The 23,637-nt window shown below is 54.6% G+C and overlaps 1 protein-coding gene across 4 annotated transcripts in view; it reads right to left on the bottom strand.

Annotated features, from left to right (window-relative positions):
• Window positions 1-23,637, bottom strand: part of FBLN2 (fibulin 2) — a 96,385-nt gene that overhangs the window by 46,052 nt on the left and 26,696 nt on the right. For 3 of the 4 annotated variants that reach the window (XM_055343479.1, XM_055343478.1, XM_055343481.1), the window contains one exon: window positions 11,439-12,797. In XM_055343479.1, the coding sequence (XP_055199454.1) occupies window positions 11,439-12,741 (1,303 nt within the window). In that variant the 5' untranslated portion in view covers window positions 12,742-12,797. Of the gene's footprint in view, window positions 1-11,438; window positions 12,798-13,615; window positions 13,640-23,637 lie in introns of those variants that run through there. The other variant, XM_055343480.1, reaches the window with a different exon arrangement.

The raw sequence follows: 23,637 nt of genomic DNA, 5'->3' as shown, positions 1-23,637 counted from the left end.
GCAAACGTCTGCTTGCTTCATCTCCCTCAGTGGCCCTGGACAATTCACTTAACTCCCCTGTGTCTCAGTTACCCTACCTCTAGTGACAGGGGTGTCACAAGGCTTAACACACTGATGCACATCCAGTGACCAGCACAGCACCTGGCATGTAATGAACGCTCCCCTGTGCAGGCCAGCCCTGTGACGGTAAAGGCGGAGACCACTTACAGAGCAGGGAGTGTGTTCCCTCCCCATTTCTAGGATGTCAGCCTCACAGTCAGGCCATGACCCTGAAGACAAGACGTCAGGCCCAGGCGTTTGCTGACTCAGCTGGCAGGTGCTGGAACAGAAGTATAGAGCAGGGAGGGAACAGCCAGGGAGGGACACTGCACTGCACATCTGCAGGCAGCCAGAGTGACAGCACAGGGGAGGGGAGCAGGAAGTGAATACCCCCCACCCAACCCCACTAGGCCTGGCCCCTCTGCTTTCTCACCAGCGGGGAAAACTCCTGGCCACCAGAAAAGATGCACATCTGTTCACTTAGGCAAACACACAAGTCCATAGCCCAGGCCCTAGAGTGCAGTGGCCCTCTGACACGGGAAAGACAGGAACTCAGTCCCAAGCAGCTGCTCTGTGCGGGCTGACATTCCTTCTCCTAGTCCTCTCAACAATCCTGGGGTGGTAAGATCACTCTCCCATCTTACAGATGCAGAAACTAAGGCTCAGCTGGAGGGCACACAGCCACAGTGGCAGGGGCAGGATTCATACCCAAGGATTCACCCTCTGAGGACCAAGCTGGCTCATCCCCAGTGCAACTGGCCCCAAGCCCATTTTCCCAGCATGGAGACCCTGGAGTGAACAAGGAGGGCCCAGGAGAACTCCAGCCCACACAATGTTGACCTCAGTCTACAGGACCACCCCCCTCAAGGCCACAGATGCTGTAGGACAAAGGATGCAGAGGCCACACGAACTCCTGGCTGGGCTTGGAAGAGCTGCTGGCAGGCAGACGATGCTGACACTGCCCTCAGGGGAGCCCTGAGCACAGATCTCTCAGCTCCAGTTCACTGAGGCACCCAGGATTCTGGAAGGTTCAGGGTACAGGAGGCCAAAGGACCTGGTTAAGCCTCAGGACAGCCACATCTGCTGTTGCAGGCTCAGTGTATGAAGGGGAAGGAGCCCAGAGTGCAAGGGCTGCTGCCCTCCCAACAGAGACCCCAGGGCTGGAATCAGCACCCAGGACACCAGCTGTGAGTGTCCCTGCTAGGAGACAGACCCCAGCACCTGGTGCCCAACATCAGCCTTCTTCCAACTGAGAACACAGCTATAGGAGGGAGCGTCTGAAAGCCCATTTTACAGATGAGAAAACTGAGGCCCAGGCAATAACATGATCTGCCTAAGGTTACATAGCTAGCGAGGGGAAATGCCTGTTCAAGCCTGGGAAGCTCCATACCAAGTCTACCAAAGGAGGCAAGCAGGAAATCCAGACATGCCTTGAGCTCAGCCGACCTGGGTCAGACCTGGCCTCACCACTTATTTGCTGCTGGACCATGGGCCAAACAAACGTTTCCCTCCTGGGAAGGGGAGAAGGGACTCACTGTGAAGTCGTTTGGGGACCAACTGAAATGAGGTCCATGGAGCACCCAGCCCATAGCTCATCAGTGCAAGGACAGCCCCAATTCTCCTCCCCTCCTCTACACACACCCTTCGCAATGGGACTCCACAGCAGTTCCCAGCAAGAGAAGCCTTTGAACTTGGGCCAGCCCCTAACTGGCCGGCAACAGAATGTGGCAATAGATATGGTTCTACTAGTTCTGAACCTAGGCCCAGGCACTCTGTGTGCTTCTTCTCGTTTTTCATCTGGAGCCCCGTTTCTGGGGCAAGAATGAGCCAGGGCTAACCAGCTTGAAGGGGACAGAGGACACAGAGTAGAGACATCCTGGCAGAGGCCGTCCCACACCTGCCAGCCCCAGCAGAGCTGCCAGCCGACCACAGACGCTGACGAGCATGAGCCCAGCTACGATCTGCCGCTCCCAGTCCAGGGCTGTGGAGTCCAGCTATCCCGACAGCAATAATGGATGGGATGGGAGCAAAAATGAATGTCTACTGTGTGGTTACTTGCTGCTCACGTTACTATGGCAATAGATCATTCATATCATGACCAAGGCGTGTCTGCAGCAGAAGAACTGGCACGGGTTTGGCGAGAGTGCCAGAAAGGCCAGGCAGCAGCCCCACGTAGCACTGGTGGGAGTGTGGCCAGACTTGCTGAGGACTCCTTGGCCAAGGTGGGTGGGGGAGAGCAAAACTCATGTGTTAACTAAAACCACCCCAGGATACCACCTCCCTCCTCCCGGGTTGGCCTGTGGAGACCATTCTATAGCACCTTGCTTCATTTTCCCCTTAGTGCCTAGCACCATATACCATAAATTTTACATATTCATGTGATTAATTATGTGCCCCCTCAAGCCCACTAGAGTGGAAGCTCCATGAGAGATGGGAATTCCACCCATTTTAATTATGGTGCTGTGTCCCCAGCCCCTGGAGCAACGCCATAGGTACTCAATAAATATCTGCCAAATAAATAACAGGGAAAATGCATTCTCATATAACACAGGTGTGAGCAAAATCTGGCACACCTTTCAAAGGAGGACAAATTAACACCTACTGAGGTGACAGATACGCATCCTCTGTCTTCTAACGCTGAGCACACGGGAGCCAGTACCTCCCAAAAGAAAGGTGTGCCAGTGATCAAAAGAAGGCTGGTTCAAGCAGGTGCACAGAAATACACTTCCTAATGGTCCCAGACTTGACACAACCCCAACACCTCTTGACAGGAGAATGAACAACCAAACTGGAGTCCATCCATATGATGGAGAACCTCTCAGCAACCAAAGGGACCAATGACAACACATGTAACCTCAGAAATGCTGTGCTGAGCAATAAAAGCCAGACATGAAAGAGAACAGACTCTGGTTCTGTTTAGAGAAGTCAGCAGAGAACTAACATCTGCTGTGAGAAGTCAAGGCAGTGGTTCCCCAGGACAGGTACTCAGGGGCGCCCTGGCTTGTCTTGTGATGTTTCATGATCTGAGCCCCTGTCACATGGGTGTGTTCATTTGTGAAAACGTATTATTGAGCTGTATGCTTCTGTTAGGTTATTGATTATACTTTAATAAGTTCACAAAATATATAAATATAAATATATATACGTATACAAAGAAATGCACATGTACATGGATACAGTGCTCCACACCAGGGCACAGCAAAAGATATTCACTAGAGCACTGCTTTGTAATGGTAGAAAGCTAGAAAGAACCTAAACATCCATCAGTAGGGACTGGAAAGTAAAGCTGAAACAAGTATACAGTGGCATGCTGGCTGGTCAGGGAACTCTCTGCATACAAACAAGGAAAAATCCCAAGACACGCTGTCAAAGGAAAAAAGCACAGGACAGAACAGTGTGCATAATATGCTCGTATTTGTGGACTGACCAGTGGTTCTCAAGCAGGGTCCTAGGCCCTAGAGGGTCTCTGAGGCTTTTCCAGGCATCCATGAGATCAGTGTTATTTTCCGAACAACAATGCAACATCAGTTGCCTTCTTCATGCTTTTTCTCCCATGAGTATATGGCAGAGTCTTCCAGAGACAACATGACATTGGGATGGTGTCATCACTTTAATGGCTAATGGGACATGTGCTTATGTGTTCTGTGTTTTCTAGAATTTTCTAAAGTTAAGTTGATGAAAAGATGATTACCATCATGAGTCATCAGAAAAAATGCAAATTGAAACCTCAATCAGATATCACTTCCCAGTCACGAGGATGGCTATACTCAAAAGGACACGACAGTAAGGGGCACCCGGGTGGCTCAGTCTGTTAAGTGCCTGACTCTGGATTTCACGACCCAGGTTGTGATCTCAGGGTTATGAGATCTGAGCCCCAAGACAGGTTCCTCGCTGGGCATAGAGGCTGCTTACAATTCTCTGTCTCCCCACCCCCCCAATGTCCCCAAAAAGAGAAAAGAAAGACAGTAGCAAGTATTGACGAGGATGTGGAAAGTCAGAACCCTCGTGCCCCGCTGGTGGGAATGTAAAATGGTATGGCTGCTGGGGCAAACAGCAGGTAGCTCAACTGCCAACTGAACGTACAGTCACCATATGACCGAGCAGTCCTCGCACTGGGTTTACGACCAGGAGAGACAGACACATCTGCCTAGACCGGAGTACATACGGAGTATCAGTCACATCCAGAAGGTGGAAACAATTCTGTCGATGGATGCACGGATAGAAAACACAGGACATCCACACCATGGAATGTTATTCAGCCATAAAAAGGAACAAAGTACTGACACATGTCGCAACATGGATGAACCCTGAAAGCATTATGCTAAGTGACAGAAGCCAGTCCCCGAAGACCACATATTGGATGACTCCACATCCAGGAATGTCCAGAATATGCAAATCCATGGAGACAGCAAGTAGCTGTAGCTTGGATGCTGGGGGCAGGGGGCTGGGAGGAGGAAATGGCAAGTGGCTGCTACTGGGTGTGGGGTTTCTTCTGGGAGTGATGAAAATGTTCTAAAACTGGAGTCCAGTGATCTCTGCACAACTCTGATAAAAACTACTGAACTATACACTTTAAGGGGAGACTTGATGGTGCGTGAATGTATCTCAATAAAGCTGTTCTGAAAGATAGAGGACAGTTTTAAAAATAAAATACAGAAACCCACCACAGGCCTAGCCCTGCCCCTGCCCCATTTCCTTCCAGTGCTCTGTGCTCTGGGGCCAACAGACACCAGGAGGGCCCAGCCAAGGCCATGCAGACCCACTTGTGCCTCCAGGTCCCCCATAGGAGCCCTGAGCCCATCCCTCCACTAGGAGCCCGCAGCCCCTGTCCAGCTCTCTTGTGACCTCCAGAAAAGACCCCTCCCCTCTCAGGATCCCAGTTTCTCGTCCATAAAAGAGAATGACCACACAGACCATAAGGTGAAACTCTATGCCCTGACAGGTACCCCCGGTACAGGACCTGACCCAGCTGCCAACCGGAGCCAGGCTGGTGATGAAACCAAGGACAGCTTGCCCAGCAAACTGCAGAGCACCCACCCAGTCTGAAGGGTGGGGAGCCTTCTCTCAGCAACCCCAATGGCCAGCCTGTGGCACATGGGCCTGGTGTGCCCGCAACTGCCAATGTTCTGGGAAAGCTGGAGAACTGAGATATATGTGAAATCTTCTGATTTCAAATTATTCACAACAAAATTCTACTGCTTATAAAGATGCTTTGCAGAAAGAAGCCAACAGTGGACTGAGGAGAGGAGCGTGCGCCACATTAACAGGACAGTGGGCAGAGGTGCAGGCAACGCTGGCCCGTGTTCTTGCTCCACGCAGGCCTGGCTCCTGACATGTTCGTCCTCCCGACAGCCTCAGGCACTTGTAACCATGCCATTTTGTCAACAAAGAGACTGGGCTCAGAGGGGTGACGTCCCAGGCCCCAGATCATACAGTGAGTGAGTGGTGAGCTTCAGACCAGGCCTAACTGTGGATGTGGGGAGCCCAGGCCTCTGGGTTGCCTGTCCTATTGCTCTCAGCAGGCCCCATACAGCCCTAAGCATAGTCAGATACCCCATTTCAAGGCCCCGTGGTTTGGGGTGAGGAGAGGAAGGGCTGGCTGGGCCCTCCTATTGGCTCTCCTGGCCGGGGCTCTGCTGCGGAGCAGGGCCGCAGCCTCCACAGGGCAACTCCGTCCCATGCCTGCTCTGGGGGCCTGGAGCTCTAGCAGGAGGTGATTGTGTTGCATGGGAAATGAGCTCAGGTGTCCGAGGTCGCAGCCTGCTTCCCTCAGGCCCCACACAAATCTCCCACAGGCCAAGACTAGAGAAGAGAAGGTAGGGTCTGCAAGGATCCTCCAGGGACAGGAGAGTCCAGGCAGGTCCCTCTCTCCTGTGCCCCTGGAGTCACAGCCTGGTAGTTATGGGCGAGGCTGGGGGGTGCTGGGCAGGGGGGAGGGGGTGCTGGAAACCCACAGACATTGGGAAGGCCCATTGCCAGTCCTGTGTTCTCATCCTAGCACCCAGAGGGAGCACTGCACTACCCAAATAAGATCATACCACCTCCTGCCTTGCACCTTCAATGGCTCTCCACTGCTTTTGGACAGACTCAAATATTCACCTTGAGGATCAATACCATCATGGTCCCTACCCCTCCCCAGGTTCATACCACTCACATAGCCTCCTTTCAATCTCATGTACTCCCTCTGACTACAGAGCCTTTGCATGTGCTGTGTCCTCTGCCTGGAGCACCCTCCTCTCTCTGCTTGCCACCTATCACTAGTCAACAAGCCCTAGTGCTCAAACATTACTTCCCTCAGGAAGCCTTCCCTGATCCCCAGAAGAAGTCAGATCCCCCAAGCCAGGCTTAGAGAGCACATCCACCTCTGTCCTCACCCCTGGTCATGGCTCAGAACGTCACATTCATGTGACTATTGGGCTATCTCTCCCTATCAACCGTGAGCTCCCCAAGGGCAGGAACTGTGCAGGGTTTTGTTCTACACTGTATGTTCAGCATCTGTCACGGCCGGTGCCCACACCGGGCACGCAGAGACGACAGGGATGAAGACATGAAGAAACACGTGGGAAATCTGGATCTACCTCCACTCCCTGTGCATATGTTCTCCGACAAGGGGCCCGATCCCTCTGCTATCAACGAGGGATGGGGGCAGCAGTGAGGATTAAAGGGGTTAATTATCACAGCGCCTGTAACGGTGCTGGCACAAGTCACAAGAACTACAAAGCATCTGCAATTGACAGAGTTATTGGAGTTTTAAAGTTTCTCTGTTAACCAGAATGTCAAAGCATCCAAAGACTGCCTGCAGAAGCTGGTTACTTGAGGGTCCCGAGGAAGGGGCCCCTTTCCTGCCAAGCGGTCTGGGGGCCCACTGAGGTTTTGCTGGAGACCTTCCCAGGAGGGAGAAACTTGGACTTCCTGAGGACCACCTGCCCCAGGGCGCCCTCCCCTGGGACCCAGAAGGGCAGCGGGAAGAAGTCCCTGGCTCCCGCCCTCCGTCCTGCCACCCCAGCAGTACGTGGGGAGGGGGGGCCCTCTCACAAGGTCCCCTGAGTGACAACAGACATCGGACCCCCTCTCCCCGGCCCAGGGAGCCGGGCATGTGGCTTCCATTAGGCCACATCTGGACATGCTCAGAGGCAGCCAGGATCCCTGGCACAGCTCCGGCTCAAAGACAGGACCCCCACCCCAGCCGGGCCTGGGGCAATGGCTGGAAACCTCCTTCTCCAGGCCCCAGGGCTGCCATGGCAACATGGCGAGGGTCATTTCCGGCTCCATGGCCCGCCTCTCAGCCAGCTCCCCTGGCGGGCAGGGCGAGCTACCTCCCTGGCTACTCCCCACTAAGAGCCCCTCGGTCACTAGGGATGCCCAGCCCTCCCCCCACAAGGTCCCCACTTCCTGGGGGATGCTCCATCGGGCCCCTGACCCCCACCCATCAGGCTTTCCACCACCCACCCTTCCTGAGCTGTGCATCCTCAGTTATGGCCATGAATAAATCTCTGTGTGCGCTTGTCCACTGAACACCCTCAGGAGGGGAGAGGCTGTGCTGCCCCATTCACAGGCGCAGCCCCAAGCACAGACAGGGGCCCACAAACATCTCTTGAAGAAGCAAACAGGTAAAGGGGCAGCCCGGGTGGCTCAGCGGTTGAGCTCTGCCTTCGGCCCAGGACGTGATCCTGGGGACCCAGGATCGAGTCCCCCACTGGGCTCCCTGCATGGTGCCTGCTTCTCCCTCTGCCTGTGTCTCTGCCTCTCTCTGTGTGTCTTTCATGAATAAATAAATAACATCTTTAAAAAAAAAAAGAAGAAGAAGAAGTAAACAGGTAGAATGAAGAGTGGAGGGTGACAACCAGTAGCTAACATTTTTAATTACTCAGCAAGAGCTAAGCTCCGTGCCAAGCACTGGACATGAATCAGCTCATTTAATCAAGACACCCCCACGAGGCAGGGACTCACCTGCAGCTTACTAATGGAGAAAAGGAGGCACAGAACTGTAAGCCACTTGCCCAAGCTGAGCAGTAGTGGAGCAGAGCATGGGAGCCAGCGGGTGACAGTTGGACACATGGTATGGAGAGGAGGAAAGGTGGGTGGGGGTGGTCAATGGCAGGCTAGCCCTTGTTGATCTGGCCAGGGCCAAGCTCCCCTGGCTCGCAACTTCCCACACCTTCCTTTCCTTGCACACCAAAAAAACACAGCTGCCTGTCCATGCCCTGTTAATTAGCTCTGGGCTTTGCATGTGCTAGGCCCTCCACCAGGACAGCCCTCAAATGGGGTGGGGGACACCAAATCAGGGGGCCTCTGCCCCAAGCAGCCCTCATCAAAAGCCGCACCCCAAAATCCATTTGAGAAAGCACAGGGCAGAGGAAAAAATAACTAGGGCTCCTGAGAACAAAGTCAGTCTCCAAGATTCCAAAGGCCCAGAACCACAGAGAGGCCTCTGGAGCTAGAGGCGGGGGTGAGGGGTGGGGGCTGTGTCTATTTTGAAACCCTGGGAGGCTGCAACCCAAACTTGCTGCATGCACCATGCTCCAGAGCCAGGCCCGCAAGCTCTCCCCGGGCACACATGTACTTCATTACAGCCCCCAGCTCACCCCACGCATGCTCCCCACATCCTGCAGGCTCAGGGCTGGGTAAAGAGGAGCCCCCTAGTTCCAGCCCACCAACTCCCACTCTGCAACCTGGAGCCACTAGCCACACCTCTCTGACCTTGACGCGCTCAGTTTTAAAGAAGGAGCCCACCTCCCCAGCTTGCGGAAAGGATCAAATCACAGAAATGGGGCCTGGCACCTAGGAGGTGCTGAGCAAGGGCGAGCTCCATGCCCTACTCACCATAACTGGGTTGGAAGGAGAGCCATCTTGGCTGGCGGTCGTGGGGCGCTGATCCTCCCACTAGGTCAGGAGGAGCCTGCAATTTCACCCCCTCACTGCGTAGGTACAGGCTTTATGCAGTCTATGCCCAGCAAGGGCTATAGTACTTGACAGTCAGGAAAACGGGGCCCCAGCCAGGTAAAAGACCTGCCCAAGGCCACACAGCTGTGGGCAGAAGGGTGGGCTGCAGAAATTCCAGAGCCCCCTCATGCCCCCTCCTCCAGGAAGCCTTCCCAGATACCAACCAGGCATCCCACCCTTGCTGCCCCAGGCCTGTGGACATGGGCCATAGTGGTCCATTTCTGCCTCCCCAGGGCCCACCAGGGCCTGGTCACAGTTAATGCCTAATGAAGGTTTATAGAGAACGTTTACATACGAGATTGAACAGGACATAGATTCTCAGCTATAAGGAGGGATCTCTAGACGAGCAGACAACTGCCTAAGGTACCCTAAGAGGTGAGGCAGGGAACCGGGGAGTGGGAGTGGTGACGGGATCAGACAAGGCATAAAGATTCAGGGAAGACTTCCTGGAGGGCAGGGAACAGTGTGAGCAAAAGGGTGGAAGAGAGGGGATATGTCAGTATAAGGTGTTTATGGGATGGCAGGGAAGCTAGGATGAGAAAGGATGGTAGAGGTGATGGCCAGAAAGCCCCCAGCGATTCGCTCATTTATTTACTCCGTTATTTACAGAGAGCCAACTGTGTTGCCAGGCCCTGCTGGAGGCCATTAGGCATAAGCAGAGAAGATGACGGGTATGGTCCCTCCACTCATGGCACTAACATTCCAGTGGGGGTAACAATGTTAAACAACTTAACTAAGTGCTATAATGTCAGGTATTGCTAGGAAGAATTAAGCAGGGTAAGAGGACCGTGGAATGCTCTTTTAACTAGATGATCAGAGAAGGCCTCCCTGGGTAGGTAAGCTCGAAAAGAGAGCTTAATTGAAGGAAGGAATGAGTCACATGGACACCTGGGAGAGCATTTCAAGAGCAAGTGGCAAGTGCAAAGGCCCTAGGGCTGGAAGGTACCTGAAAGGGGCTAGGAGGCCAGTGCTAACCAGAGTGGGTAAGGGAGAAGCTCAATAAGAGCTGAGTGTTTATGCTCCACCCCCAATGTCATATGTCAAAAGCCTAACTGGGGGGTGGGGGGCCTGGGTGGGTCAATTGGTTAAGCATTGGCCTTCGGCTTGGGTCATGATCCCAGGGTCCTGGGTTCGAGCCCCACATCCAGTTCTCTGCTCAGTGGGGAATCTGCTTCTCCCTCTCCTCCTGCCCTCCCTTCGCTCGTGTTCTCTCTCTCTCCCTCCCTCTCTCTCAAATAAATAAATAAAAATCTTTAAAAACAACAAAACCCTAACAGGGATGGTATGTGGAGACGAACCTTTGGGGATGTAATTAGGCCGTGGGGGTGGAGCCCTCATGATGGGATCAGTGCCCTTCTAAGAAAAGAGGCAAGAAAACCAGCTCCTTCTTGGGATCTCTGGGTGGCTCAGTGGTTGAGCGTCCGCCTTCAGCCCAGGGCGTGATCCTGGAGTCCCGGGATCGAGTCCCATGTCGAGCTCCCTGCATGGAGCCTGCTTCTCCCTCTGCCTGAGTCTTTGCCTCTCCCTCTCCCTGTGTGTCTCTCATGAATAAATAAAATCTTTAAGATAAGAAAAACCTGCTCCTTCTCTATGTGTCTCAGATGAGCTGCACCTTCGCCTGCCACTCAAGGAGCAGAGGGCCCTCACCAGACACCACGTCTGCCGGCACCCTCATCTTGGACTTCTCAACTTCCAGAACCATGAGAAATGCCTGCTGTCTAAGTCCATGGCATTGTTGTGACATCAGCCAGAACAGAGTAGGACAAGGGTGACGGAGAGTGGTCTGGGAGGTCACGGGGCTGACTGCGGCAGAGCCTGCAGCCCTGAAGAGAGCCTTGGCCTCTACTTCGAGTAGGTGGGAGCCACGGCAGGGTGCTGAACAGTGCAGGGACGAGAATGACGTGTGTGTTGACAGGACCCCTGGCCGCAAGGGGCGGCAGCCCTGCTACTGGGCTCTCGCGAGGAGCCTCCAGGGGAGACCACATCTCTTCCGCTGTCCCCTCAGAGACCAAGAACACAGTCATGCCCAAGTGCTACTGTCAGACGGGATGTGAGCAAGCAGCTGCACCACATGTGCAAGACTCCCTGCTTCCTGCCAGGGCACCTGCAGATCCCACTGGGCCCAGCCTACACCTGAGCTGAGCCCTCCTGCGGGAACTCCAGCCCTGATCAGGTGCACCTACCAGGCCCCCAGGTAGCCCCGCACCTTCACCAACAGGGACCTCACCCCTCCCCGCCCACTCCACCCCTAGGAGTGCAGCTGGGGAGAAAGCACCATCTCAGAGCCTCCGGGCCTAGAGTGTGGGGGCCGGGCTGACTGACCCCAGTCTGGTTCCACAGACCCAGCTCCCCCTGCCCCAGGCAACAGTGCAGAGACCAGGGGGGCACTGATGGGGGCCCTGAGGCTGCCCTTCCCTGGTCTGAGCGTCCCTGGAGAAACCAGAATAGGCTCTTACCTTCAGGGTCACCTCTGGGGACAGAATGAACAGAGTTAGGGTCTGTGTCCTCCGCTGGCTGAACACGGGGCAGAACCGGTGGCTGCTTGGGAACTTCTTGGGTAGGTGGGACCCAGGGTGCCTCCTCGGGAGATGTGGTCAGGACAGTGTGGGTGCTGGGCTTCGTCGTGCCCCCAGGAGAGTGCGGTGTGGCCTGTGATGGGGGGACGCCGGCCGTGCTGGACTCCGGGATGGGCCTGGCTCCCTCCTGCCCTGCACTGCGAAGGGTGGCCTGGGCATCTGGGATTAAGTTCTCTTCGGGCCCCACCCCCACCGTTGCCGTGTCCTCTTGGGCGGGGAGATGAGGCCCAGCTGGGTCCACAGTGGGCAGTCCATCCAGTCCCCGGGGGCCACCTGCGGCGGGCTGCTCCCTGATGGCCAGCTCTTCTGCCCCGGCCTGCCCCTCGCCCTGGCTGTCCTCTGTCACTCTCCTGGCTTTGGTTTGCACGGGGGCCGGGGGACCCAGGGCAGCAGCCGCCGTGGGCCTGGGGAGGGCGGCCGGCCAGGGGGTGTCCTGGATGGCGGAGGACAGCTGACTACCGCCTCCCAGCGCGGCTGGGCCCCCTGCGCCTGCCTGGAACTCGCCCGCCAGGGCCGCTGCAGCCTCCGCCTCAGCCTCAGCCACCTCCTGGTCATAGCTGTAGGGATCTTCGTAGTGTCGCTCGGGGTCACCCTCCTCAGCATCTGAGAAGTTCCCGGCAGTGGCAGAGGGCGCAGCCTCGGCATCTCCGCGGCAACCGGGTAGCCGGTAGCAGATGAGCTCACCGCCGGCGTCAGGACAGTGGCAGGCCCGGCAGGGTGGCAGGTGCACGGTGTGGCCGGCAGCGTACTTGCGCCCGGCGTGGACACAGCCCACCTGGCCGCACTGCGGGCAGCTGTCGGCCACCACCACTGCCTCAATGCAGTTGGGGGGCAGCTCCGGGCACAGCATGAACTGGCAGCTGATCTTGCCACCGCCGGGGGGGCAGGAGCACTCGGTGCTGCCAAAGTCCACAAAGTAGGACTGGCCGGCGGGCACGCGACCACGCACAAAGCCGCCCTGCAGGCAGTCGTAGTACTGGTAGCCCTCGCAGGCACAGCCCTGCTGCACGCACGTGGCACAGCAAGCGCCCGGCTCCAGCGCCTCCTCGATGCAGTTCTCCAGCGGTGGGCACTCCACACCTGTGCAGTCCTGCCTGGGGGCGGCCCTGCCGGAGCTCGGGCCCTGGGCCAGGGCCAGGGTCAAGGCCAGCCAGGCTCCCACGGGCGCCCAGAGCAATGCCATGGTCCCGCGGCCAGTCTGGGTGCCACCTCGAGACGAACTGCCTCTTCTGCAAGGGCCTGGGGGAACCGGAAAGAACACCTGTCAGCACTGCACGGCGGGGTGGGGGGGCCCGCAGGTGCACACACGCCAGTACCTGCACGCGGCAGGACAGAGCCCTGGCCAGCTTCACCTGCATGCGTGCACCCCTGTAATACTGCACACGCACACGCTTCCGGGCACGTCTGCTCAGATGCACAGACGGGGGCATCCACAGAGTAGCCAGCTCGGGGCCACTGACACCCCCCAACGCTTGCCTGCCTTCTGATGCATGCCCTCTGAGTAGGAGCCTCCTGCCCACAGCCTCCTCCATGGGCCAGGACACCACTGGTGGACACACACACATGCATGCACACACACACACACACACACACACACACACACACGACCATCCAAGTAACATCTGTCCCCGTCAAAGTCCAACTTGATAGCCGGCCATCCACTGAGAGGCCTGGCTGCCAGCCAGAGGATATGGTCAGGTGGATGCTGCGCAGGAACAAGCCCCGTCCCGGGCACAGCCAGCCAAACCTCCCACCAGAGCCCTCAGACCGCCGGGCCCAGGAATAGCCCCCAGCAGAACCCCTGCCCTTGGACAACAGGTTTAGCCACAGGGGAGGCTCCTGCCAATGTCCTCAGCTGCCTCAGCAAATGCTACTGCCCTTCCCAGAGTTATTCTAGATACCTTCTGTCCTTAACACCCCCTGTCAGTCCTGTCCACTCCCCCCAGGAACAGCTCTCCACCCTCTGGCCCCCACCCCAGCCCCAGCCTCACCTCCCATCTGCCCTGAGATATGCCCTCCATGCCCTCTGCAACCCCACTCAGCAGACCCCTAGTGACCTGAGAGCAGCTGACCCCAACACACCGCCGCTGTGGCCCCAAGCCCCGTGGAGCCTTCCCTGCAGCAGGGAAAAGTCTGTGATCCCAGTGGGTACCGCCCTGAGCCTGCCCTCACTCCCAGACAGGGCTCCTTCTCCACCTACCGCAGCGAGGCTGAGCTATTGTTTGTTTGCAGTAACTTTGCTAAAACTGTCTGACTTCCTAAAAAACGGGGTTGGGGGGGGACAATAAAGTGACATCTCTAATATTTTAAGTGTTTGTCATTTCGAACCTGTAACTATAAAAATTTCAAACCTTTACACATTCAAACAAAAAAGAATATGATAATGACTTCTTAAAAGTTTCTGACAAGAGGAGAGAGGCAACAGAGCGCAGAGCCACCACTGTTTCTAGAAGAAGCAGCCTCATGCTGCTGTCCCCTCCCCCCTTCCCCTGGAGGGTAAGGGCCTGAGTCCAGGGGAAAATGACAGCAACTCCTCCAATTCTTCTGCACCCAGTTCAGTGGGACCTGGAGGTTTGCCTCTGCCAGCCAGTCACCCAGCACCGACTGAACAGGCCCTAAGTGCTGGGCACCTCTAGAACTGGGGGTTCTCAGCAAAGGAATCAGCTCTGTGGCCATTGTGCCAGCAGAGAGGCTCTGATGTGGGGAGGCAGGTAATAGACCCACTGAATGCCCGGCAGTAATAAGCACAATGGAGAAATAAATGACAGAAAGCAAGGAAGTGGAGCAGGAAATGACTGGGACTGTGGGAAAGCCTATTTTAGCCAGGGTAGTCAAGCAAGGCTTCTCTAAGGAAGTGCCATTTCATCTGAGACCTGAGTGAATCACAGGAGACAGCCATGTGAATATCTGAAGGTTAAGGCATATCTGCATGTCAGCCTACCCAACAGCAAGTGCAAAGGGCCTGAGGCAGGACCAGCAGAGGGCCACCATCGCTGAGCACATGAGCAGGATGAGTGAGGTAACAACAGTCAGATCAAGCAGGGCTTCTGGCTCCGGCAGGGGCTGCTGGGAGCTGTGGAGTCTGGGACCACCAGATGGGACTCTCTACTCACAGGGATTCACCCAGCTGCTATGTTGAGAACAAGGGAGCTAAGCAGGGGCAGGGAGACCAGGGAGAGGGCATGAGATGGCCAGGGTAGCAAAGGATGGGAGGCAGGAGAGGATGAGGGGAAGGGGAGTTATTTCAAAGGCAGAACTGACAGGATTTGCTGAGGGGCTGGATGGGGTGTGACAGGAGAAGAGTCTGGGAGGAGCCACCGAGGTTTGGCCCACGGACCTGGGAGGATGGAGCTCTGGCTTCCTGAGGCAGGGAAGGCTGCCGAAGGAGGGCCTGCAGGGGGACATGCAGCCCAGCTGGGGCCACGCCAAGTTTGAGAAGCCCAAGGAAAGTCCGGATGAATCTGGTAAAGCCAGGAAGGGACATCCCCTTCCCCCAGCCGAGAAGCCACCTCAGGAAGGGGGGCTCTATAAGCACAAAGAGGAATCAGGAACTGGCCGTAGGTTTCTGAAAAAGAAAATTCAAATTTCTGACTCCTCTTGAAAACCACCGAGCCCTAGCCACTTTGAGATGTCACACAGGGTATGGGTTCCTGTTCCCCACAAAGCCTGTGTGGCCTCATCACTGACTGACACATGTTGGGTGTGCTTGAATTCAGGGTCCCCCCCAGGCTCACCCCAAAACTGGGGACCTCATGCTCATTCCCACTACGGTCTCCAGCTAGAAGAATGGAAGCATGGGGCTTGTGGCATGCTGCTCAGAGCCTCCTGCGCTGTCTGAAGGTTGTGTGACCCCCTGCGAGACAGCTAGGACCCACGGAGATGTGTTCAGAGGAGGTGGCCCAATGGGGAGGGGCCTGGGCCCCTTAGGGTGCCTCAACTAGAGAAGAGAAGCCTCAGAGAGCCCTGGTACATCTCCACAAGCTGCTCTGGGAAGGTCAGGACCCTCAGGTGTGTATGAAGGGTAGGGGGCATGGGGGTGGATCCCAGTTCCGCATGGGAAAAGCTTTCTCCAGGTCAAGTATTAGACCAGGCTGCTAGGGGGAAGGGGTGAGCTCCCTGTCCTTGGAGATAAGCAAGCAGGGCTGGAGACACACAGGTGAAACGCAGGAGGGCACAATCTCTACAGCACTGGTTCTCAGATACAAACACATCCCTCCCGGAGACTCCAGCTGCTGTTTCCCACGGCCCCCACAGCAAGTGGCCCCCTTAATGTCTGGCTTCTGCAGACAACCCCCCTTTCCAATCTAAAAAGAGGAGCCACAAGGGGAGGGGCAGAGCAAGGGAGTCTGACCTCCCTGCAGGGGGGAGCCCCAGCAGCCAGACCATGGTCACAAACAAAGGGCCTCCAGCCAGGCTGCCCAATGCCTGCAGACTGGGCCATGCACTCCCAAGGTGGGAACTCCTTGGGGACAGGGGAAATGCAAGGTCAAACCCGCACAGGTCCTGCCCTATACCCACCACCCTGGCAGACCTAGCTAATGGATGCATATTCAGAATAACAAGACTGTGACTATTACAAGGCCAGCTGGCCTAAGTGACCAGTGGGACGGACACCCTGGAGAGGCCTGGATATGCAGTTAGGTCCACAAGTATGTCCAGTGAGCTCTCCAAAGAAATCTGCAGCAGGTCCACATGCCCACGGTAGACACCCGGTATTCGTCGGCTGGTAGGTGGGGGACACACAGCAGGGCGCAGACCACTGTGCTGTTACCTGTCCCTAGAGTCACTCCCCTCCCTCCTTCACCCTGCCTCCACCTGGGAGGCTGAGCTCTCCAGCCCGTGTCCAGGAGGCTCCCGCACCCCTCCATGGCAGCCACTGACAGCCCAGAGGGTGGGCAAGAGAGGCTGGGGTACCTATTCCCCATCTCCCTCCCCGCCTTCCCTCAGGGCAGGGGTCTGGTGGTGGCTGCCCGCTACTCTGCCCAAGGCCACAACTCCAGTTGGATGACCCTGCTGGGTTCGGAGAGCTGCCTTTTCCCCTGCCCCTGCAGGCCCAGGGCGCTAAGGACTCCCCACCCACTAGAGTTCACCCAACCCTGCCCACACCTCTGTTCTAGGTCTCTCCATTAACCACTCCTCTGGGAAACCCTGGAAGCCCCCGCACACACACACTCCATTTCCTGCTGGGACCCTGACAGACACATCACTGTAAGGCCCCACCGAATGCTATGTCGGTGATTTGCTGTGCAGAGAGCAACAAGGTCGGACCTTAAAAATAGAGCACCAAGTGGAACAGGTAAGAAACAGAACAAGCTAGCCCAAGGCACTCGTGTGGAGTAAAATACACCAGTTGCAAAACACAGGCAAACAGATACGCACTGAGCAGAACTGGATGTAGCCATAGTGGGAAAATGGAATGGTGTGGGGAGCAAAGATAATGGGAATAAACCGACCAATAAAATAAAAGCAGGACCCTGCAGAGACCAAGATAATGGTGTGTTATTAGTTGAGAACTGTAATTAACTCAACTATTAGCGCCTGAGGTCTAGCTAGAAAACCAAAAAGAATCCCACATCCTAAGTGGGCCCCTCTACAAGCAGGAACCCCACCAGCCTCGGGGAGGGTTCAGGTAGGGGGGCCCTGCACCCAGCTCCACGCTGGGGCATGGCCACATGACCACACCTAGCCAACCCACAAAGCTCATCCCCCCCTTCACTGCAATTGGCTGAGGGATGGGCCTGGGGACACGGGTAACCAGTGAAACTCAGAACTTCAACTGACCCCATAGGGGAGTGGCAGTGGGGATACTGAGGCACCTGGATGAGGCCAGGTGGCTTTCACCCAGGTCTCTGAGAGCACAGAGCCACCAGGGAAGACGTGTGACCACCCTGCTGGTGAGACCACATGAGTCCAACATCCATGCCTCCTGCACACGGCACTGGGTATATGGGTCCATTCTGAAGGCCCCCATCAGCCCAGATGCCAGGTGAACACCACAGACATCCCCAGCTGATGCCAAAAGAAGGAGCCAAGGCCTGCCTAAATGTCTGAGCAAGTTATATGAATGCTGTTGCTCTCAGCTGCCAAGGATCAGGGTAGTTGGTCATGAGGCAACAGGTAACCAGAACCACTGGGATCTAAGCAATTAAACACAGATGATCAGGAGATGGGAGATTCCGCAGGACAAATGTCCCCTGCCCCTACAGCCCACGAGAAGAGCAGGCAAAGGACAAGGCTGCTCTAGATCCAAACAGGCCTGAGACAGAACAGCCCAATTCGTGTGGGAATCCTGATCGGCCCTGGGTGTGAACTAACCAGATGAGAAAGCCATTTCGGCTAACCGTGGGGTTCCAAGGACGGACTGGGGACCAGCCGATCTTTCTGTGAGGTGTGACGGCTGCCAAAGCTGGCATGCTTTCAAAATTAATACTTTCTCCTTCTTTACTAATCTTTTCTTGAGCCATCATGCCTATAATATGCCCTAACATATGTCAGTGTGGAGAGCAGTCAAAAGCAAAATGGCCAAATGTTCACAACTGCAAAATCTAGGTGATGGGTGTCTGGTGTCCCTTCAGGTCATCTCGGTTTCAGTCTGCCACTCTCCACAATGAAGGGCTACGTCAGTGTGTAGGTGGGGCTGAAGGCCAGGAAGCCACCGACACTCATATGTGGGAGTGCACCCAGCTCAGTGGGGTGGGTCTTTGACTCCCAGAGCTGGAGGTCCCGGAGAGGGCTCCAGGCAGGACCAGCGGTGGGTGGAGGTCATGGTCCAGGCTGCCACAGCTTTGGTCTCTGTGGATTAGACACCTGCTGGGCGGGGAGAGGGGGCAGCAAGGACTCTGCTGTAGCCCAGGGTCAGGTTCTCATGAGTAGGGGTGGGTGCATACTTAGAAAGGGTTTCTTCCCAGGGAGCATCCCCTGAGGCAGGTGGCTGAGCACAGGGTGGAGACATGCCTACTCTCCCTCTGTCCCCCACCCCAGGGCATGGAGGGAGGGAGGTCTCTGGCATAGCATAGTCAGAGGTGCCTTGGGGTGCTGCTCGACCCTCATTCACCCTCCCTCACTCTGGCTGCAAGCTCCCCTCTCTGCTACCCTCACGACTGCTGCCCCAAAACTCAAACACAAATCTCTGCAGTAAGCTGGCACCACCTCGCACAGCTCCCATCTACAGCGGGCCCAGATGAGAACTCTCTGGGCTGCCAAGGCCATGCTGGCGCCCCCCTCCCCCATGGCCCTGGGAGATACTGATTCATCGCGGTGCTGTTATCGAAAGAGGGGTCTGGTCTCACATAGCGTCAAATCACAAGATAAGGAAATGCTTCCCTTCCCTGGGCCTCTGATCCTTCTGATCCTGACATGAACAGGCTTGCCAAAGCTAGCAAATAAAAACACAAGACATGCAGTTATCGGGGAGCTTCAGATAAGCAATGCACAAATGTTTAGCTTAAGTATGTCCTGTATAATACTGGGGGTGTGCTTATTCATTGCTTATCTGAGATCCCAATTTAACTGGGCATCCTGCATTTTCACCTGACAACCCCAGACAAGAAGAAAAGCTCAGGTTGGTGCTGGCATGGCTTCAACACTTTCTAAATATTTGCAGGGGATCTCTCTTTTAAACAAGAGACAGCTATATCAAAACACTGGGACTTCCAAGCAGCGGAGGATGACAGAAGAGAAATAAACATACAGGACACTTGCAGACACACTAGTTACAACCATGTGAGTCATCAGGACCACCTGGCCCTGCTCCTCTCAGATGCCTGCCCCAAACAGCTCCCTGCTGCCCCCCAAGTCCGACCAGGGGGTGGTCACAAGCCAGCCTAACGATCCACATTTGAAAATAGTTGCAAATATTATAACATTTCAATGTCATTAATTTATAATTTATAATTAATTTAGTGTTGTAACATTTAAAATCTGAATACTTTGCACCAAAGTTAGACGCCCCCCCCCCCCAACTTCTCCAGGAAAACTAGAAGGTAGGACCTGCTGGCAGGGCTTCTCTTGTCCATGGCAAGTCCACACTCACTCCCCATTGGCATCAGTGGGTTCCCAGTTCACTATCCCCCTGGACTCCCTTGGGCCTTGGGCTTCTCTTATCTATACCCAAAGGAGGGAGGCCCAGAGGAGCTCCTGCTCCGTCCTGCCTAGGGTCACCTGAATATCCTGGTCTCCTGGGGTTGGACCCACCTCTTCTCTAAGTGGCAGACAGGGGGATTTTGCCCCCTTTGCAAGGTACCCGCTACTACCCAGGTGGCCCTAGTAGGCCACAGTATGTCAATCCTATCAGATTCCAACCACATCCCACAGTCATACAACATACACAGTGCAGGAGGGAATGCAGGAGCTACATGCTGTCTTAGACCCCAGAGGAGGAATCTGGCATGGGTTCTCACACACATGACTTATTGGGCGACAACTCCTGGAAGAAGGGAAAGGGGCACAGGAGACAAAACTGGGCAAAGATGTGGTGTTGGTTAGAGTCTGGCACTAGTCTGATTCCTGGGGAGCACTGCAGTGTGACTGGCACCCCAGGGCTTGTCCCACTCACGGATCTGAGTCAGTCACTGGCGAAGGACACAATGGGGTGAAGAGGGAAGGATCACTTCCCAGGCACGTAGTGGGAGGCAATGCCTGCTGGCCATGGGTAAGCACCTGCAGAAGGATACAGGTGGGACCCATTAGCAGCTGACATCTGGAGCACAGGGGATGAGTGCACCTCCAGGTGAGGGGGACCAGGTGGCTACAGTGTCTCTCACACACGTGCACATCCCCCCACATACAGGGCAGGAGCAGATAAAACAGTGTAGTCCTAGTAAGTGTCCCCAAATATATCTTTAACTTATTTTTTAATATTTTATTTATTTGAGAGAGAGAGTGCACAAGCCAGGGGGAAGAGGCAGAGGGAGAAGCAGACTCCCTGCAGAGCAGGGAGCCCAATGCAGGGCTCGATCCCAGGACCCCAGGACCATGACCTGAGCTGAAGGCAGATGTCTAACCCACTGAGTCACCCAGCCGCCCTATCTACCTTTAATTTATAATTTAGTCTGAGATCACCCCAGGCTCAGAAAGTAAGAAAGTATGTACTAAAAATAGTATTTGCATACCCATGCTCATTGCAGCACTATTCACGATAGCCAAAAGGCAGAGGCAACCCAAGGGTCCATCAACAGATGAGTATTTAAATAAAACATGGTCTATACCTAGAATGTAATATTATTCAGCCTTAAGAAGGAAGGAGGTTCTGACACTGGCTACAACACGGACGAACACTGCAGACATTGTATTAAGTGAAATAAGGCAGGCACCATAGGACCAATACTGTAGATCCCACCTTTATGAGGTCCCTGGAGTCATCAAGTTCATCGAGACAGAACGTAGGACGGTGGGGGCCAAGGGCTGGGGTTGGGGTGATGGGGAGTTAGTGTTTCATGGGGACAGAGTTTCCATTTGAGAAGATGAAAATGTCCCAGAGATGGACGGTGGGGGTGGTGGCACAACAGTGTGAATGGACTTGATGCCACTGAACTACAATGGTTAAAAATGGCTAAGATGGTCCACTTTCTGATTTTTTTAAAAGATTTTATTTATTTATTAGAGAGAGAGAGAGAAAGAGACACAGGCAGAGGGAGAAGCAGGCTCTATGCAGGGAGACTGACATGGGACTCAATCCCGGGTCTCCAGGATCATGCCCTGGGCTGAAGGCGGCACTAAACTGCTAAGCCATCGGGGCTGCCCAGTCCACTTTCAGTTATGTGTATTTTGATACAATAAAAAGTAGAAACACATGCACTGTGGAGCCAAAAGTGAATAATGAAAGAGCTCAGAGAGGAGAGGAAAGAAGGAAGCACACCGAAGGCCCCACAGGAAACCAGGGCTGCTCCAGACACCTCCCCCTGCTAGTAAGCTTCCTGGCAGCCAAAGCCAGAAGGGAAATTAGAGGATGACCCAGTGCTCCTTGTTGGATCAGAGGAAGTCATCTAGTTCATCGGGAAAAATAAACTTGTACTTGGCACAGAATGTCAGCAGGGGTTTTAGCTGTTGGTTAGGTTCATACTCAACTATCACTTCCTCAGTGCCAAACACTGAACTCCGGGTTAACACACTCTACTGGTAGGGAAACTCAGGCCTAGGGAGGGTAAATGATCTTCCCACAGTCGTATCACCAGTAAAAGGTGGCATGGGGATTTGAACCCAGGTCTGTCTTGCTAAGGGAATACAGCCAGAGTCCTTTACCTTGTAGATATTCATCACACAGCTGCTACCCGCCACCTCCTATTACAGGGACTGGGATGTGACAGTGAGCAAAACCAACAAAGCTCCCACCCGAATGGGGCCAACATTAGTTAGTAGAGGGAAGAGACAAGGAACAAATGAATAAGAAGATACTATAGGCATCATGAGTGGTCACAGCAGGGGCGCCTGGGTAGCACAGTTGGTTAAGCATCCAACTTTTGGTTTCAGCTCAGGATGAGATCTTGGGGTCCTGGGATCAAGTTCCACATCAGGCTTCATGCTCAGTGAGAGTCTGCTTGAGATTCTCTCTTCCTTCTCCCTCTGCCCCTCCCACCTGTGCATGTTCTCTCTCTCTCTCTCTCTCTCTCTCTCTCTCTCTCTCTCTCTCTCCCTCCCTCAGATAAATAAATATTAAAAAAAAAAAGTGGTCAGGACAGCAACCACATGCAAGAGGTGACATTTCAGCTGAGACTTGCCTGGCAAAACTGTGGTGGCTATGCAAAGATCTGGGGATTGACATCTCAGGCAGCAGTAAGAGCATGTGCAAAGGCCCAGGGGTAGGAACCAGCTTGACACATTGTGGCTGGTATGCAGGGAACAAAGAAGAGGGCAGGATGTGGTGAGGTGAGTAGCAAGAGGAGAAAAGATGGAGGAAGGGGTATGAAAATCAAGGATAGAGAGAAGCTCCAAAGAGGAGTCCCATCAGTTCCCCATGGGCAGTGCCCCTAGAGAACAAGAGAAAGCATCCAGAATATTTAGCAGATACCGTTCCGACAGTGGGGCAGGGGCCCACACCAGGTCCAGCATGCTGGGAATTCAAGAAACAACTACAGGGGTGCCTGGGTGGCTCAGTCAGTTAAGCATCCAATTCTTGATTTCTTGATTTCGGTCCAGGTCACAATCACAGGGTCCTGGGATCAGGCCTTGCGTTGCCTGCTTGAGACTCTCTCTCTTCCTCTATGTCTGCTCCTCCCCCGCCATGCGCTCTCTCTCTCTCTCTCTCTCTCTCTCTCTCTCTCTAAAAAGAAAGGAAAAAAGAAGGAACTATAGACATCCTTTCAAGGAGTCCAAGGAAGTTTTCATAAAGTCCGAAAACTGAAACATCATATGGGGAATACAAACATAGGAGACAAAACTAAAAAGCCAAGCTGGACTGTCCACCCCAGAAGTCTGGTGATGGGCACCTGGTGGGCAGAGGGAGACAGGGAGGGACCATGGGAACTCCTGGGTGTGGGGGCTGTCCTCCTGATGCACCCAGGTAGTGGTCACTTGAGGGTATGCTGACTTTCATGTACTTTTTTTTATATGTATGCTTTTATACAATAAAAGAGATTTTTTAAAGAACAGAAAAAAAAAAAGAGCCAATTTTAGTAGCCCAAGGAAAGAAAACAAGAACTAGAGAGGGTGCTGGCAGAAGAAATGAGAAGGACAGGAAGGATGTGAACAATAGTCACAAATCACCGAAAGTAAGTAATCATGTTTGGCTTCCGTCTTTAAAGTCTTATTTTCCTTCATTTCCTCATGGGCAAAAGTCTTCATAATCGCTGGAATCGTTTGCAGGGAGACAAGGTTGGCCATGAGGAGACAGGTTACAGGGCCAGGGGCGTGTTGGAGAGGTGGGGTGTGGGTCCTCGTGCTGGCGGGGGGCAGGGCTGAAGGCATAGGTGGGTGGCCTGAGACCCCTGAGGAGAGGGGAGGGGCTGGGGGACACAGGGTCTTTCAGCCAACCCCTGGTGCAAAGTACTGACGAACATCGGGACCCCAGGTGGGACACAGAGAGGGGCTGAGAGCCTTGTGTCCTCAAAGGCTCACTGGCCCCTGGGGATCGCCAAAGGGGTGA

Source organism: Nyctereutes procyonoides, unplaced genomic scaffold (assembly GCF_905146905.1).
Source record: "Nyctereutes procyonoides isolate TBG_1078 unplaced genomic scaffold, NYPRO_anot_genome, whole genome shotgun sequence".
In the NCBI taxonomy this organism is placed as follows: domain Eukaryota; kingdom Metazoa; phylum Chordata; class Mammalia; order Carnivora; family Canidae; genus Nyctereutes; species Nyctereutes procyonoides.
This window is presented reverse-complemented; position numbering and strand designations above follow the sequence as displayed.